A 16,323-nucleotide genomic window follows, 5' to 3' on the forward strand; every position below is an offset into this window, starting at 1 on the left:
AAATTATCTTCGATTCATGTAAAGTATATCTGTCAAGGTTAATTTTTCTTCCGGTGAATCTTTCACCTGGAATCGATATAAACTTTATCTTTAGTTTTTCTTATGATCGTTTGTTCACTACTCGAACCCTCGCGAGAGGATAAAAGAAGAAACACAATGTGATAGCGTAATAAACTTAAATTCTTACGTTATAGACTGCACAATTATGCGGTATATAATGTAAAAACTTGCAATGTACGATATGACGATTTTGCGCTATTATAATGCAATAATTACGATATATAGCGCAGGAATTAGGGTATACCATATATTGTAATTCATGCGATATAGTTTTCTCAGTGTAGGCTAGAACAAGACAAAAAATGTATTAATACGGAAATGTAAAAACATTTTCTTTGTTTAAATATAAATTTGAATTTATATTTAAACAGTTCTTACTAATGTATATTTATTTTTAACAAAGAAATTGTTTTTATATTTCCGTATTAATAAAGAAACTTTTTTGTTGTGTTCTTTTGCTTTTGCTTTCAATTGAATATAAATAAAAATATCTTCTCTTCGGTTGATTTTCTTAAATTAAAGATTGAAGGAAGCTCAAAGGGCGAAGAAACATAATTACATACTGTATTTATTAGATGAAAATCTATTATCTGGTATGATTAAATGCAGATATTGTACGTGTCACGTCCAGGCGCGGATCCAGAGAAGTGTCCTGGGAGGGGGGACATCACAAAATTGTATAGACATGTTGTATTTATGCATAAATACATACATACATACATACATACATATATATATATATATATATATATATATCAATTCTTGTCGCATCACGAATTTTATGCAAATGGCATCGCATAGGAGGAGCCACGAGTGTGACGTCTCAACTTAAAACTTTCGAGGACTGAAAAATAGCTACATTGCAGTCTTTTTTCAGCTCTAAGATAGACTAAAATTCAGCCCAATTAGTGGCAATTTTTGGTAGAGTTACAATTTTTGTTGATTGTAATTTCTGGATTTGACCAACAGAAGATTTATTTAAAAAATACTTTGAATAATATTTTTGACTGTGATTTTAAATAATACACCGATATCTTGTTGGAAATGAAAAAGGATCTCTGAACTTGCCCTTTCAATAATTTAAAAAAAGTGAAAAACTCAATATTATATAGCCATATGTGTCTAAAGAGGAATAAACTGTTCATTTTAATATAAATGTAGGAAATCTATTAATCTATTAATTTAATAATATATTATTATTTATACTAATGCTTTTGTTTCAGTGGAAACGTATTTAAGTCCCGTGGAAACGCATTGTACGAATATCAACTACTTTATACCTGATGAAGAAAACGAAACTAGAAGCTTCTCAGAAGATGCTATGACCAGGCTTCGTAAGATATTTTGATTTCTACGTTTCGTCAACAAAAATTCATTTCTTTTTCTCAATATTACACAAATAAATAATTTTAGATTTTTTAATTCATCAACACTTTTTTACATTTCCCCCATAATACATAATTTCACCAAATTATACTTTTAATCCAAAATACACTATAACTATGTTTAGAATTATCTTCTGGTTTCATATGTACAAAAAAAATTTATAGTGCCATTTGAACATGAATAATGAATGCCATATGCACTTAATGAACCAAAACTGCACAAATCCATTAAAACTTAATTCATAACTTTAAGACCGCATTCAATTTAAAATATTTTCTAGCATTTAATTTACTTGTCAGCCTAACTGATTATAATAACCCATTTTTAACTTAATTATTTATCAATGGATTTTATGCTGCTCCTTAATTGATCATTTCTTTAATTAAAAGTGATGAACTTCTAAATTTGTGTTTTAGTATATAATTTATAACGAATGAAGGAATTTTATCAGATGATTTTTAATTTATTCTAACAACTTTCATTTACAGATATGGGTCGCTCAGTAATAGCCCTCTTTATAGTTGCCTTACTCGCAATATTCTCAGCATTCTGGACGGGAATTGTTGGTTGCTGGCGAAGATCACCAGGAAACATCACTGCAACAGCCATATTGATGTTATTCGCCTGTTAGTTTCATAAAATTTCTCTTAATAACAGTATAATTCGATTAAGTATATCGGAGAGCATACTCTGATTCCCATGAATTACATGCAGCACTGAAAAAATAGAGAAAAAATGATCATCGAGTAAAGAATATGAACTACTTTCAATTTCAGTTAATTTGAATAAGAAATGCTTTTATCACATTTCAAATATTTGCATAATAACCATTTTTTATCCACAAAACTTTCAAAACAATCTACTCTGTAATTTTTTCATGTAGTCCGGTCACTCTGGGCGTAAATATATCAGATAATAAAAATGGTAAAAAAACTGTACAGTGTATGTCAATGTGTCTTTATTCTTGCGTCGATTGCATACTTAGCGGTAATTGTGCAAAAATCTGATGAGAAACTGGCAACCTTTATTTGCCTAAATGCACCGAAATAATGCGCTTCGAGTAGATAGCTCAACTTTGAGAAGATCCTTTATTGTGAAATTGGCCTAGAAAATTTCGAATTTTTCATTTATTTATTCTTCAAAGTCTTAAGAACTTATATCTTTTTCAAAAATGTCATATTTTGTAAACCTGACTGTGAAGTCGTTTACAAGAGAAAAAAATACCTTCAATACTACTGCACCTACCACAACGAGCCAAAGCTGTTAATGTTTGAAAAAGGAAAAGTATTAACAACATATAAATAGATTGTATAAAAACAATGAACTTAGGATAACTAAGGATCCAAAAGCCCGCCCAGTTCATTCAATGTGCCGCTATACCCTTCAATGAAGCAAACATCTGTACCGCATCATTTTAAATCGAACGTTTTTATATGGTTGTATTAACAGAAAATTAATATATTTTTTACATTTTCTTCGTTGTTTTAGGTGCAGTAGCACTGAAGATATTTTTTTTCTTGAAAACCACTTTATAGTCACGTTTATGATAATAATTAATTTTTTTGAAAAAGATATAACTTTTTAAGACTTGGAAGAATAAAAAAAAATATCCAAATTTTCTAGACAATTTTGACAATACAGGAGATTCTCAAAGTTGACCTATCTACTCCAAGCGCATTATTTCGATACTTTTCGGCAAATAAGGGATGACAGTTCCTCACCAGATTTTTGCACAGTAACAACTAAGCATAAAATCAACGCAAAAATAAAGACACATTGACATGTACTGTACGGTTTTTTTAACCACTTTTCTTCTCTGAGATCTTCACGCCCAAAGTGACCGGACTACATGAAAAAGTTAGAGAATTTCCATTATTACCAGTTACACTATACCATTATTTTAGTTGTTTTTTACATATTTTATTACTTGATTTATTTAACTTCTGTATTCTGAATTGTAATGCAATTGTTTTTATCAGGTTTACTTAGTGCGGCAGGAATGGGTCTCTGGCATGGAGTAGAATACTATGAAAAGGAAAAGATGATTGGAGAGGAATATTACCAACAATGGAGCAATGTAAGTCATTCGAAACGTTTGATTACAAACGAATCTTTGAAGATAAAATGACCAAAGTCAATTACAAGTATCTTTGTTGCAAAACGTGCAAGTAAATGTCAGTGGCCCCGCATTATTGAATCCTTAAACACTGGTTTCTAATCGCAGATTCTATCGTCACTTTACTAATTATTATTCATTATTTGTTCTTTCTCGATTCAAAATTCTAGATAGCAGAAGATTATTCAATTTCAAAGATAATCGACTTGTAATAAAAATAATCTTGATTTAATTTTCTGATGAAGTTGAATTTTTGTTAACAAATGCAATATTGGGATCCCGACATTTACTGAAAAAGTTTCGCAATAAGAAAATGTACATATAATACAAACCTAATCATGATTTTACTTCTCATTTTTCATATATTGCATTTTTAATGTTTTACTTATTTCATTTCTAATGCGTATTTTTTTAATTTCCAAACAATAATATATTGTGATTTTATAAACAGAATTTCCTTTCAGAAATGTTCATTATTCAAATTATAACTCATCATTTTCTGCTTACATATATTTTCATAATAACTTGAGTCAGTACAGAAACTCGTTTAGTCGATTGCAAAATCATTCAGACATTTATTTTGTATGATCAAAATTCTTCAGATGCTTGCATGCTTGCAGGTGAGTAAAGTAATTTATTTTGTTGGAGAACCATAAAAATAATGCAGAAACTTCATAATAAAAATGAGAATTTCCACTATATGTATCAAAATTTCATTTTTTTAAAATTAAATTTCACGAAAATAAGAATAAATATGACAAAATAATTTATTATGCATAAGTAATCGCGACACACTGCAGAATTAACATTTTTATACCTTATAACTCTGACAGAAAATCACGTTGCAAATGCAAACGCGTAATTGTCCAAGTGACATAATGGTTATTTATAAAACACATATCAGACAAAATTATAAATTCCAATATGCAATTATTATTTAATGATCAGTGTTGAGAGTATCATTGAAATCGCTGGAATTATTATAATTGAAATTCAATTTTGATGCTGCCATGCTGTAAAATTTTCCAAATAATTTTATTGATGTTTTCATATATTTTGTCAGACGTATTGGTTTGACAATAGAAAACTTTTTCCCTCAGTGTATATACTGAAAAGTTAAAAAATATTTTTTTGAAAATAATTATTTACTTTGTATAAAATTTCATGTTTTTTCTACTTTCAGACAATTACACTTTTTTGGCTGTATAGGCCTATAATAAATTACAATTAAGCAAAAAAGTATTGTTGAAATTATTCTATTTTCAATTTATTTTATTAGTAAAAGAATCATTCTGTGAGAAAAAAATAGTTCGCGGAGCTATGAGTTTTAAATTTTTTAAGGTTGTTTTCATAAAAATACTCATTTTTTCTTTCAACCTTTATTACTTTTGAACTAATTGAGCCATTTCAGTTTTATTTTCTAAATTTCATAACGTTAATTGCTTACTTTCGAAATCCACAAGAAAATTAACAAAATATTACAAATTGGCATCTATTTCTTTGAAAATATAAAAATTTGATTTTCTAAAAAATCGCATCTTTTTGCTCAAATTTTTTTGCTGAATAAATACCCAAAAGACGAAAAAATCTTCAAAGTTTCATGAGGATCAAACTGTTTTTCTGGTCAAGAGAATTTGTTTTCTCGAAAATTTTAATTTTCGCATTTTTCTTACTAAGAACTCTAGATTGGACAAAATGCTAAGAAAAAAAATTTCCATTTCAAAAAGTCCTACAAAAAACTCTTCCTTTTTTATAATGTCTTGCATTGTTTGCGAGAAAAATTCAATTTTTCGTAAACAGATTCTCATGGCCACAAAAATGATTATGGAAAACCACATTCTGTAAGTCTTATGCGGGCCAAATCATGTTTATGGCCACGAGAATTTGTTTTTCAAACAATGAAATTTTTTTCGCAAAGGACGCAAGATACTATAAAAGAGTAAGAGGTCTTCTGTAGAACTTTTTAAAATAAGCCAACTTTTTGTTTAGCATTTTGTAGAATCGCGAGAAAAATAGTTTGACCAGCATACAACTTACTTTTTCGTAATTTGAGCACCAATTCAGCAACCAAATTTGAGCAAAAACAACTGTGAAATTTCAAATACCCATAAACTCGCGAAAATTATTTTTCTTTTCAAACGGTTAAATACGTATCGTCTTATTATATATGAAAACCGATATATTTCATTAAACGGCGAATGCTTCTGTAACTTGAAGTTGCACTGCATAACTGCCTGATTTGCGATGGATTCAGTTAACCTATTTAAAAATAATTCAGATCTCTAAATTTAACTTGTTTAAATTAAACTTATGACCTTTTCATATAGTATTTTTATTCTTTAAAATGAATAATACACAAACATATGGTATTTTTTCTTTGAAGTTTAACTACCTTCATTATTTCTATTGAACCTCTAACCTGAGTTTTTATTAGATCACGAATTTGAAGATCCTCTCATGAGACGCATGTAATTATAATTTTTGAATCCCGAAATCAAATATTCTCATACTCAGACAACATGAAGTATTCCCGACATGGAGAGGACAATGTGGCCTACCAACCAGGAATTAAGGCGTGACTACTGACAACAACTACTGATTACAACTATTTTTGATTGTTGAATTTAAAAATCGCAGGTACTGAAAGATAACGCAGCCCAGTGGTATGACTGGTCCTTCTACCTTGCCTGGTTAGGAGTAGCAACATGTTTAGCAGCAATGACCCTATTCCTGATAGCAGCATCCTGTCTGCGCAAGGAGCGCATGCGGGAGCAAACTCAGAATATCCAATACATCATGCCAGGTGAAATTTAATGAGAGCAACCCTAATGGGACTAATCCCGGCTTTTTTCGTTAACCCAATTCTAGGTCCTGAAGGACAACTCACTAATCTCGTACGACTGGTCGTACGTGGTGGCTTGGGTCGGCGTCGGTTGGTCTTTGGTCAGCGCTATCTTGTTTAGCGCAGCAGCGATTTGCTTGCGGGGCGAGAGAATGCGCGAGGAAGCGGTGAACATGCAGTACCTCATGCCTGGTACATAAGTAGTATATACGTAACACAGTTTTTGCTTCTACTAACGTTCGAAACTCAATATTATTTTCTTCATCCGCCATTCTTCCCACAGATATTTCAGATTATTTTTCAATCCAAGCTGTCCTTGTTATAGGGTTCGATCAGTTTTTCGTATCCCCTGATCAGACCTAGAAAAAACAAGAGTTTCGATAGTTTGATCAATTTCTTAGGCTCTCGGATTTTTCTCGCCCAACGCTACGCTCTCGAATCTCCATAAATGTTCGTTTTCATGTCCCCAAAATTAGATTTTTTAAACATGGGCATATATAGAATAACAAGGCGGAACTTTGTTCTACTTATGTTTGTTCTGATGATTAGTTATTATTATTTATATATATTATATTATTAGTAATAAAAATTAAAAACTGAAACAAATTTACGAAGTTCAATAAGTGAATATTATTGAAACTGTAACCTTATAACCCTATAACCCTATAACCGTTTATAACTTTTATTGGCGAGCTAGACCATTTTTTGAGCCGGGGGCATTTTTTTCCCTAAAAATTTAATTTATGGATTTTTTCCGTAAGCGATGCAAGATACCCCTAAAGAGCAAGTGGTATTCCTCATAGGACTTTTTTAAACGTGTGCACTTTTATGTAGTATTTCGTTTATGCCGTTGTTTGAAATTACCTTTTGATTATTATGTTCAATTACAAGTTAAAGCCGGTCGATAACCAAGTTTTTATAGTTTCGCCGACAAAAAAGTATCAAGTGAAATTCAGATTTGAAACAACTTTCAGCCAGCAAGTTGTTCTATATAGTTGAAAGAAGATTTTCTATAAGTATTCTAATAGATTCATTAAAAATTGATGGAAATGTATACCTTGTTCACTGCCTCATGGTGTTGCCATTACAAAATACATATTTCCGTCAATTTATTACTAATGGTTCCTCCTAAAATCTCTGGCCCCAGACTATAATTTATATGTAATTAATTTTTATTTTCAAAACTAATCATAACAAAAAAAAATGAATTCAAACAAGTGCCGTCCTATATTCTATACAACTATATTTCAAATAAATTAATTTTGCAAGTTTGAAAATTTCAATTTTTATAATCCCGGTGCCAATTTTTATAGAGTTTTCGAGCTTTGGGCTAGTTATTAAATCCAAAAGCTCAATTTATGGCCCGAATTCTATAGCAACCTATACATTTTTCTCGCTGAAAGACTTTTTTACTTCAGCTCGCCATAATTCAGCTAATTCTTGAAATTTTTTAATGAAATATACAGGAAACCTTCTTTATGATGTTTTACGATTACTAGAGTGAATAACATATGAACATTTCTGTGTAACAAATGTTATTTATTTTCACTTTAAACATTACATAAATCATTCATATCATCTAACTCATGTCAATTCCAGCGAATTTTGAGCAACAGAAAACTTCTAGCGGAAAAGTGCAAAGAAACGAATCACGAGACCGAAATGACACCTTAATATCTTTTTAATGATCATGATGTTTTTTTTTTTTCAAAAATTCTTCGCGCAGAAAACATATTTATACCTTTCTTAACAACTTTTCCGCTGAAACTTTTGTGTTGCTCAAAATTCGCTCGACTTCCCATGCGCTTGAAGATATAAATACATAATTTAGGCAATGTCTCAGATACAAATTGATTAATTTTGTTTCATCAAAATTTTAATTAGTTATTTACTCTACCATTTGTAGAATATCTCAAAGAATATTTCCGATAAATTTTATAACAAAGTTCCGAAAATTGTTTGAATTAGAGCGAGTTGCATTATAAAAAGACAAAAATGAAATTGTTTTCTAAAGAATGGGGATTTTGGGTTAACTTCGAAAAAATACAAAAGCTACCAATTTTTTGCCCAAAGAAAAACGATGCGCAATTAAATTAACTAACTTTTAAAGATAAAATTAGAAACTTAGTTGAAAATTATCCAGACCTTTCAGCGAGAAAAATGTCTTTAATTAAAAGTAACAAAATTAAAAAACGTAAACAAATAAGTTTCATGGTCTCAAATTTAAAGCACATGAACGATATTTTATAAAGCTTCTAATTTTTAAATTTTCGAAACTCATTGTATCAAACTTAAAAATACTCAAATTGACAAACATTTTTGAAAGATTGTTAATTTAAAAAAAAAATAAAAAGAGCCGAACATCTGAACTTGCAGAAACTGTAATATAATGAATATAGTTCCAATTTTGAAAGCCCTCGAAGTTAAATACATTCAAGTTCGAAATGCTTTGAGTTCAAAATGTCAAAAATTGAAAGAAGTCTAAAGTGGGAAATATAAAAGTTTAAAATATATTTTTAAAATTTACAATTGATTAAATATTTATAAATTTGGCAATGTTATTCACTTTCAAAATCAGTTTCAAACTTTTAAAGTCGAGTTTAAAATTTTTAATTATTCAGCTTGACAAATGTAAAATTTGATGTTTCTAGATGCTATCAAACTGAAATATTAAACTAAAATTCTTTTTTTAATTAAAAAACTGCCCTTAATTCAGTATTTGCAAATAGTTATCTATTACTATTAAAAACCGTTGCATTACAGAAATGTTTGGCAAGGACTAGTGGCTGTCACTTGACTATTTTTGAGTGAACGTCGAAATTAAAAAAAAATAACAATTTCAGGTTTACGCAGTTTTAAATCTTATAATTGAAAAAAATCACTTTCCAAGTTTTCAAATTTCTAATTTAAATAAAAAGTCCACAGATTCCCAATCTTTAGAATTTAAATGAAATCAAATTGAAGTGGCTTAAATAATGTCATTAAATTGAATGATATATTTTTCAAATTTGCTGAGTTACAGTTATACAGTCTCTAATTTCATTACTTTTTAATGTATGTTTAACTCGATGTGTATAATCTTTGTATTGAAAGTTTAAAAGTATTTTAAACTTTCAATACAAAGAAAATCTAGAGTGCTACGTTTAAGCGTATATTTAGATTTAAAACGCGTTTTAATTTGGGTTCAAGCAATCAAGCTTTCAAAATTTGAAAATTGTTTTTAAAAATTATTTAAAAACATAAAAAAGTAATCAACTCTCTAATATTTTACCTTTTTTAATTATTTATAATTAAGATGATAGTCAAAAATCTATAGCAACTTTCCCATTTTTAATTGCGATGATCCACAACTTCCTTAGTCTTGAAAGATTTTTATCAATTCCTAGACGTCAAATAAATCTTAAATCCACCTAATTATCAATTATCTGAAATATCTTTGGAAATGTTAAAGGTGAAGAATTTTCTCAAAATTTGCTATAGATACAGGGAAAATGTGTCTGAAACGAATTTGTATTTAGAATGTTACCGAATAGCATGGAACGTTCCCTTTGCGTGTAAGATGTCCGCCACTTGGGAACGTTCCAGTGGAATGTTCAAAGAATAAGATATTGTTATTATTATCAATGAATAACCGATAAACCGTAAAGTGATAGGTCAAAATTGATGTCAGTTTATGATATGGATATCATATTAGAATGTAGTGTTTGCGATACTCAAAACTAAAAAATGACATCTATTGTACCTATCTCTTACGGTTTACGAGATAATTGTTAAAAATAACAATAATGGAAGGTTCCCCTCAGGTCCCAGTTGTAAGTTCCTAAGCGGTAGACATTTTCCACGCTCAGGGAACGTTCCGAAGGTTCCCGCGGAAAGTTCCAGGAACATTCCGTGCTATTCGGGCTTTATAATTTTAATATATTGTATAAATGATTTAGTGTGAAATGGAATCAGCTGATGCTATTAATATTGTAGTTTGATTATTGTGATAAGATAATAATTGATTATTAAATAAATTATAAGAGAGTTCTGCGAAAGTTAAACAGATTTGCATGTTTTGAATGCAAAGAGTAATGAATGCAAAGTCTTATGTAACTAAAATTAGATACTAAACCAGTTAACACATTAACATCATTAGTTTATAAAAATATTAAAACATAAAATAATTGTACTCCAGTATAAATTGATTCTTAAAATGCAAAAGGCGGTTAATTCTTTAATTTAGATAAATTGGTAATTGAAAATATATTTATTCTATTTCATTATTTTTCTACTCTGATATTTGTATTATTCAATCCCTACCAAGAATTGAAAACTCGCAGAATAAATAATCAACTCTCTAAATAAAATGTATTAATATAAATTAAAGAAATCGCCAATGTGTTAGTGGTTTCAAATTAATTAAGTGCTTCAAAATTTAAGAAAGTAATTAATTTGTATTTTTTAAAAGATTGATAATAAATAATTCAAAGCATTCTTTATAACGCATAAGTACGATTAATAAAATACGATTAATGATTCATTCATTTTCAACTAAAACACTTCTAAAAGAACTGAATTTTATTCAAACTCTTCGGCTTAATTGTTTCTGCAATCTCGTTTTCAACGTTTAAACACTTCACATGAAAAGTTTCTTTCCAAAAAATTAATTTCAAACGTTTTCTCTAAAGTGCAGTTGGGTTTGGTCAAGTTATAAATATTTTGTTTTGATGTCTTCAAACAGAAATAATTATGTTGAGCCATCAATAAAATTACTCTTGAATAATGTGTACTTTCTTCTTGAAACTTAAGCGAAAGCAAGTTACCCACGAGAGTCTAATCTAATGGGATGAATTGTCATAGCTTGTTCCTATCATATTTCATCATAATCGTGTTGAAAGGGGCCAAATTCTTAAAGCAATTAATAATATAAGTACAGAAGGGGGTCAAACGCGTGGTATAAATTGGATAGTGTTGTATTGATTCAGCTTATCAAATATGCCACTTTTTAAACCTCTGCGATAAAAACCGACCTTTTATATTTTTAGAGACCAAACCACTTACTAAAAAAATTATGTACTCTCTACTCGTAAATCTTCAAGATTTGTAAGCTTTGTCTTAAGTTTCTTTTTTTCTAAACGTTTTCCTTGCTACAAAACATAAAAATAAGTTAAAATAAAACTAATTAAATGAAGGAGTAATGGTCGGAAATGAATCGAATTCGAATAACAAGTGGGATGGAAGTAAGATTGACTGCCAACAAGGGTCCATTTTATCTTATATCCTTTTGAAATCAAAAACAATGAGATACAAATTAATGAACCTCGAGCATAAAAGCGATTACGTGAAAAACCTCTGGGAACTTAAAAGCTTCTTGTTTCCTTCATTATCGGAACACGCAATATAGTTACAATCACTGACTACATGAGAGCAATATCTTTTGCTCTAAGTAAAGAAGAAAAGAAAATTAAGATTGATTCCTCTCTCATGTATTTAAAAATAATTTTAAATTTAAATCAAGTGTTAACCAGTTTAATACTTAATAAAAATTAACTATTATTTTAAATTAAGTATTAACCAGGTTTAAAAATGATAAAACGCATTGATTTGTATAGAAGTAATTTCCTTTCTTGAATTCTGAAAGTTGAATCGTGGAAAGTTTGAACAATCAAATGCAGATTTTTAGCCAGGAAGATTGATAGATTCTTCGAGCAGTCAATATTCATTGTGGTTGTACTTTTACTCGTTTATCACTTTATCCGATTACCTCGCGCTCTGTTTGCCCCGAAAATTGGACATGATTTTGTCATGCTCTGACTCTGAGACTTTCTATAAATAATATCAATAAATAGATTACGCCGTAGCTTTATACATCCATATCAAAAGAATTTTGTCACAACAAACCGACTATTTCCGCATTAAACCGAAATGAGCCAATGGAAAGTGGCACACTTCACTAAATTCTGCAGACTTTTTAGCTCGACCTCTACGTCCAAGGTTAGGTTGAGAAATTAACCATTATTTGCCATATCTTTCAACAACCGAGTCTGTGAATGATGACTCGGTACTTCCTACTTTACTTCACCTTTCACTTTAATTAGTGGCATTCTTGTAAATGCAAAGTTCAAATTCGTGGCTTTTGCAGCATGTAAGATTCCAAACGCAAGAGCCACAACTTTTTTTAACGTTTATTAAAACAGTTCGAATATTTTTGAATTTCTGAGAATTTTTATTAATTTTCTAAATGATTTAGTTGAATATAAATTGTAAAAAAGAGGCTCGGGTATTGTAATTTTTAACACATTACTATTTTTAAATTAAATTAACTCCTTATTAAAATTAATTACTTTTTTATTTATTATCAGTTTCAAATTCAATTAATACTTTTCATAAAGTTCGTAATATAATTAACTTCTATGAAATGAAAAATTTGTGTAATATTTGTTTGTTACAATTGAAACAAAAACCCAAAGCACGACAAAATTTAAAAATGCGTATTATTTACACTAGATAAAAGAAATTCTCAAAATAATATTTTTACTTTCCTAACAATTTGATAACATCAGCTTATTATAGCAAAATATTATTTAAAGCTAAGTTTTAATTTTTTTAGTGCATGATATCTATTAAGGCTTTTTTTATTGATACTCTGATTTTTTTTAATTCAATACTTTTTAATGTTTCCAAATATAATTTGGAAAAATTCTTAACGTTCTAAATAAACTTCACATATACATGCTTAAACTAAAAATACTTTTATTCAATGTTGTAACCGCTGTAACATTAATTTGTTTTACTAATTGAATTAAAAACTATTCTACAGTTAAAAATGAACAGGCAGAAATTTTAATTTATTTCTTAATGTTATGTTTCAATAGAAAGTTCATAATGAAATAATAGAAGCAAAATTCCATTCTTCTCATATATTTTCCTAAGCATAAAATATTATTTAATCAATATTCTAATTACTTGGCTAAAAATGCATGCTTTTTCATTTTATATGTTTAATGCATGGAACATAGATTTTTATTTGGAAAGAAAAGCATCCATTCAAGGCAAAAAAGTAAATGGATTTATTTGAATAAATCCTCTTTTTTAAATTAAATTAGCAAGTTTTTTTACAATGAAATGATAGAATATTTTTATTTATTTATTTTATGCGCTCAATCAATATAACAATATATATTTCTATACTCCAGGTTCCAGTAATCATTTTTACTTTTTTTTTAAATAAATTTTACCTACAATTTTGGTACATTTCGAAACATTATTTATTATTAGTTAATTCAAACAAACTTCCGTTAATTTAAAAAACCAAAATATTGTATTTATTCAACTAAATCTAGTCAAACGATTGTTTTTGCATGAACTTTCAATCTTTCAAAAAAATGGAATCGGAAAATAATACAATTGTTTTAAATTTCAGTCTATCCTCAAAAGCAACAGTACGCCTACGCTGGATATCCAGCTCCAACAGCATATCCTGGCCCCTACTATCACGGATCTCAATATGGACCCTACAATTATTGAAGAGTGAAGCTCAAAATGTTTAAAAGTGCAATGAAGAACTGGAGAAAGAAGAAATATAATACTGGATCCAGTCTGGCTAAAACCATCTAAAAATTGGCAACAACTCGAAAAACACTCGCTAATTTTTTAATTTTGTTTAAAGCCAGCAAACTCAAATATATAAAAGTACAAGAGACCTTATGCTGACAAAGAAATCAGCGCCCAGCCCTGAATGCGCAACGGAAAGTCCCCATAAAATAGTCGTTTAAAAAATGTGGCAATACTGATTCTTAGTTATAAATATTTTTCATTCCACTTTTATTAATTCGCACTGTAGTGCAATATAATAACAATATTTGGGACCTTGAATAAATAAATAAAAAGTTAAAGTTGCGCTCAGATCCTTGGTTGGCCCAAGGTTGCTCAAAATATTTAAGGAAGAAAACACGTATATCGTAAAAATACGTAACACGTAAGAATATATTGCGTTCTTTCCCTCTCTTATTTTGTTACTGCGAGACTCGAACTTTAAAAAATTTTGTATCTTAACGTTTCTTCGCTAGTGGCTTCCAAATATGCGTTTTATTAAAGAAATTGTCGGTTTGTTTTCATCAGTTGAGAAACGATACCACGTCTATTCGAAAATATTGTGAAAATATATAAAAAGTAATCAATTATGTTTTTTAGTCTGAAATATGAAGAGACTGTTTCTCATTGGTGAAAATATTCTCCGAGATTGTATACGATATAAATGATTATATTATATATAATCAAATAAACTGATGAAAAATATACCCTACGTTGAATTTTAGAATTCTCTAGCGAAGAAATGAAAGTTGTAGTTTCCAAATCCGAGATATTATTATTATCTTGCGTATCATCGTTTGTATTGTGTTAATTATATTCATCGATTAAGGACAATAGTTTATGAGTAGAAAAGAATTTTTTATCATTCTGCATGTGATGTCGTGAAGTTTTCAATTTTTCAAACTAGAAATATAATGGACTTTATTTGTTATTACGTGCAAAGTTTTTTCTGCTAAAAAACGGAAATTCAGTTTGGAAAAGTTAAAAATTTAGTCAAACTAATTATTTGCAAGCATAGATAATTTTCCTTCCAACGATCGCATTATTAATTTTCTCATACATTAACATCGAATCTCATCTTAACTGTATAGTGTTTTTTTACATGTAACGATACGTACGAAACTAAATGACTATCGCTATAATTATTTCTGTAGAAGCTTAAGTTAGAAAAACATGTCATCATTTACTCAGTTTTGTCAGGAAACAAATCGACTTCAATCATTTCATCACGAAAGACTTGTTTATACTCTCCTTTGGAAAAAGCGAGATGAAATTATTTTATGTAGCTTTTAGAGAGAGAGAGTAATAAATTCATTTTGTGTATAAGGAATAAAGGTCAGGTTTATTTAATTTTAAACTTAAGTCGAGTAAGCGAAAACCCAAATTTCCTTCCATTACATGATATAGAAAAGGTATCTAAAAGTTTCATGAAATTAAAAACCATTTTAATTTATGGAAGCTTTTAAACTTGAAAGTATTCTAAGTCGAATAGGTTCAATCTTACAAACATTGAAATTTGAAAGCTTTTGAAAATATACAAATTTTCTAATTAAAATTTTTTAAATTAAAAACTTAGAAATTTGAAAGTTTTTAAATCATTCCAATTGGCATGCTTGAAAATTAAATTATTATGTTGAAAATTCAACTATTTGGTTGAAAATTAACTTTTTTGTATCAAATTTTTATTTTCGGTTTGAAAATGCAACTGTTTAGTGCGCTTTACTACAAAAATCGTCTTGGGGAATATCTTGGGGACGAAATATGTTGTTTTTTAGAGGAAATTAGGCGATATGCATTTTTCCGATTTTTGGAAAAAAAATTCTATGAAGTTATGCATTTGAATTTTACTAATTTTATCGTTTTCTTTCAACGATCGCCGGAAGCTTTGAAAAAGTTTCAAAGTTAACCAAATAACGGCGGTTTTTATAAAAATATTAAAAGTAGATAAAAAAATCACAATTATATTTTTCGATCTTTTTTTAATTTCTATTTTCATTGTGAGTTTTATGTGGGCTAAATAACTTTTGTGGCTTTGAGGTTTTCTTTCATAAAATCGAATTTTCTTCGCCAACAAGGACATATAAAAAAAATGTTTAGATAAAAGTTTTCACGCCTAAAAAATACCTCTATCTATTTTGCGATATTTTACATCGGTTATGAAAAAAAATTATATTTTTAGAACACGAAAAATGCTTACGGCCTCAATAATGGTTTAGAACGCATAAAGCTTGTAGGATACCTTCTGTTACGAGGGTAGTTCAATAAGTCCTTAGAATGACCAACAGATGGCGCGCGAATCGCTCCAAATCATCTGTTTTCAGTCAGCACCACTCCCGACTAGATA

The 16,323-nt window shown here is 29.0% G+C and overlaps 1 protein-coding gene and 1 long non-coding RNA gene across 5 annotated transcripts in view; one reads left to right on the forward strand and one right to left on the reverse strand.

Annotated features, from left to right (window-relative positions):
- Nucleotides 1–15,309, forward strand: part of LOC117169150 — a 94,499-nt gene extending 79,190 nt beyond the window's left edge. Inside the window, exons 3-7 of one of the 3 annotated variants that reach the window (XM_033355363.1) lie at nt 1,284–1,394; nt 1,935–2,072; nt 3,426–3,523; nt 6,200–6,365; nt 13,810–15,309. In XM_033355363.1, the coding sequence (XP_033211254.1) occupies nt 1,284–1,394; nt 1,935–2,072; nt 3,426–3,523; nt 6,200–6,365; nt 13,810–13,913 (617 nt within the window). In that variant the 3' untranslated portion in view covers nt 13,914–15,309. Of the gene's footprint in view, nt 1–1,283; nt 1,395–1,934; nt 2,073–3,425; nt 3,524–6,199; nt 6,366–6,430; nt 6,597–13,809 lie in introns of all 3 variants that reach the window. The other 2 variants (XM_033355361.1, XM_033355364.1) reach the window with 2 other exon arrangements.
- The window catches only part of LOC117169152, a 31,645-nt gene continuing 21,911 nt past the window's right edge, over nt 6,590–16,323 (reverse strand). For both annotated transcript variants that reach the window (XR_004466616.1, XR_004466617.1), the window contains exon 4: nt 6,590–6,763. This is a non-coding gene — a long non-coding RNA (uncharacterized LOC117169152). The remainder of the gene's footprint in view (nt 6,764–16,323) is intronic.

This window comes from Belonocnema kinseyi, chromosome 3 (assembly GCF_010883055.1).
Source record: "Belonocnema kinseyi isolate 2016_QV_RU_SX_M_011 chromosome 3, B_treatae_v1, whole genome shotgun sequence".
In the NCBI taxonomy this organism is placed as follows: Eukaryota; Metazoa; Arthropoda; class Insecta; order Hymenoptera; family Cynipidae; genus Belonocnema; species Belonocnema kinseyi.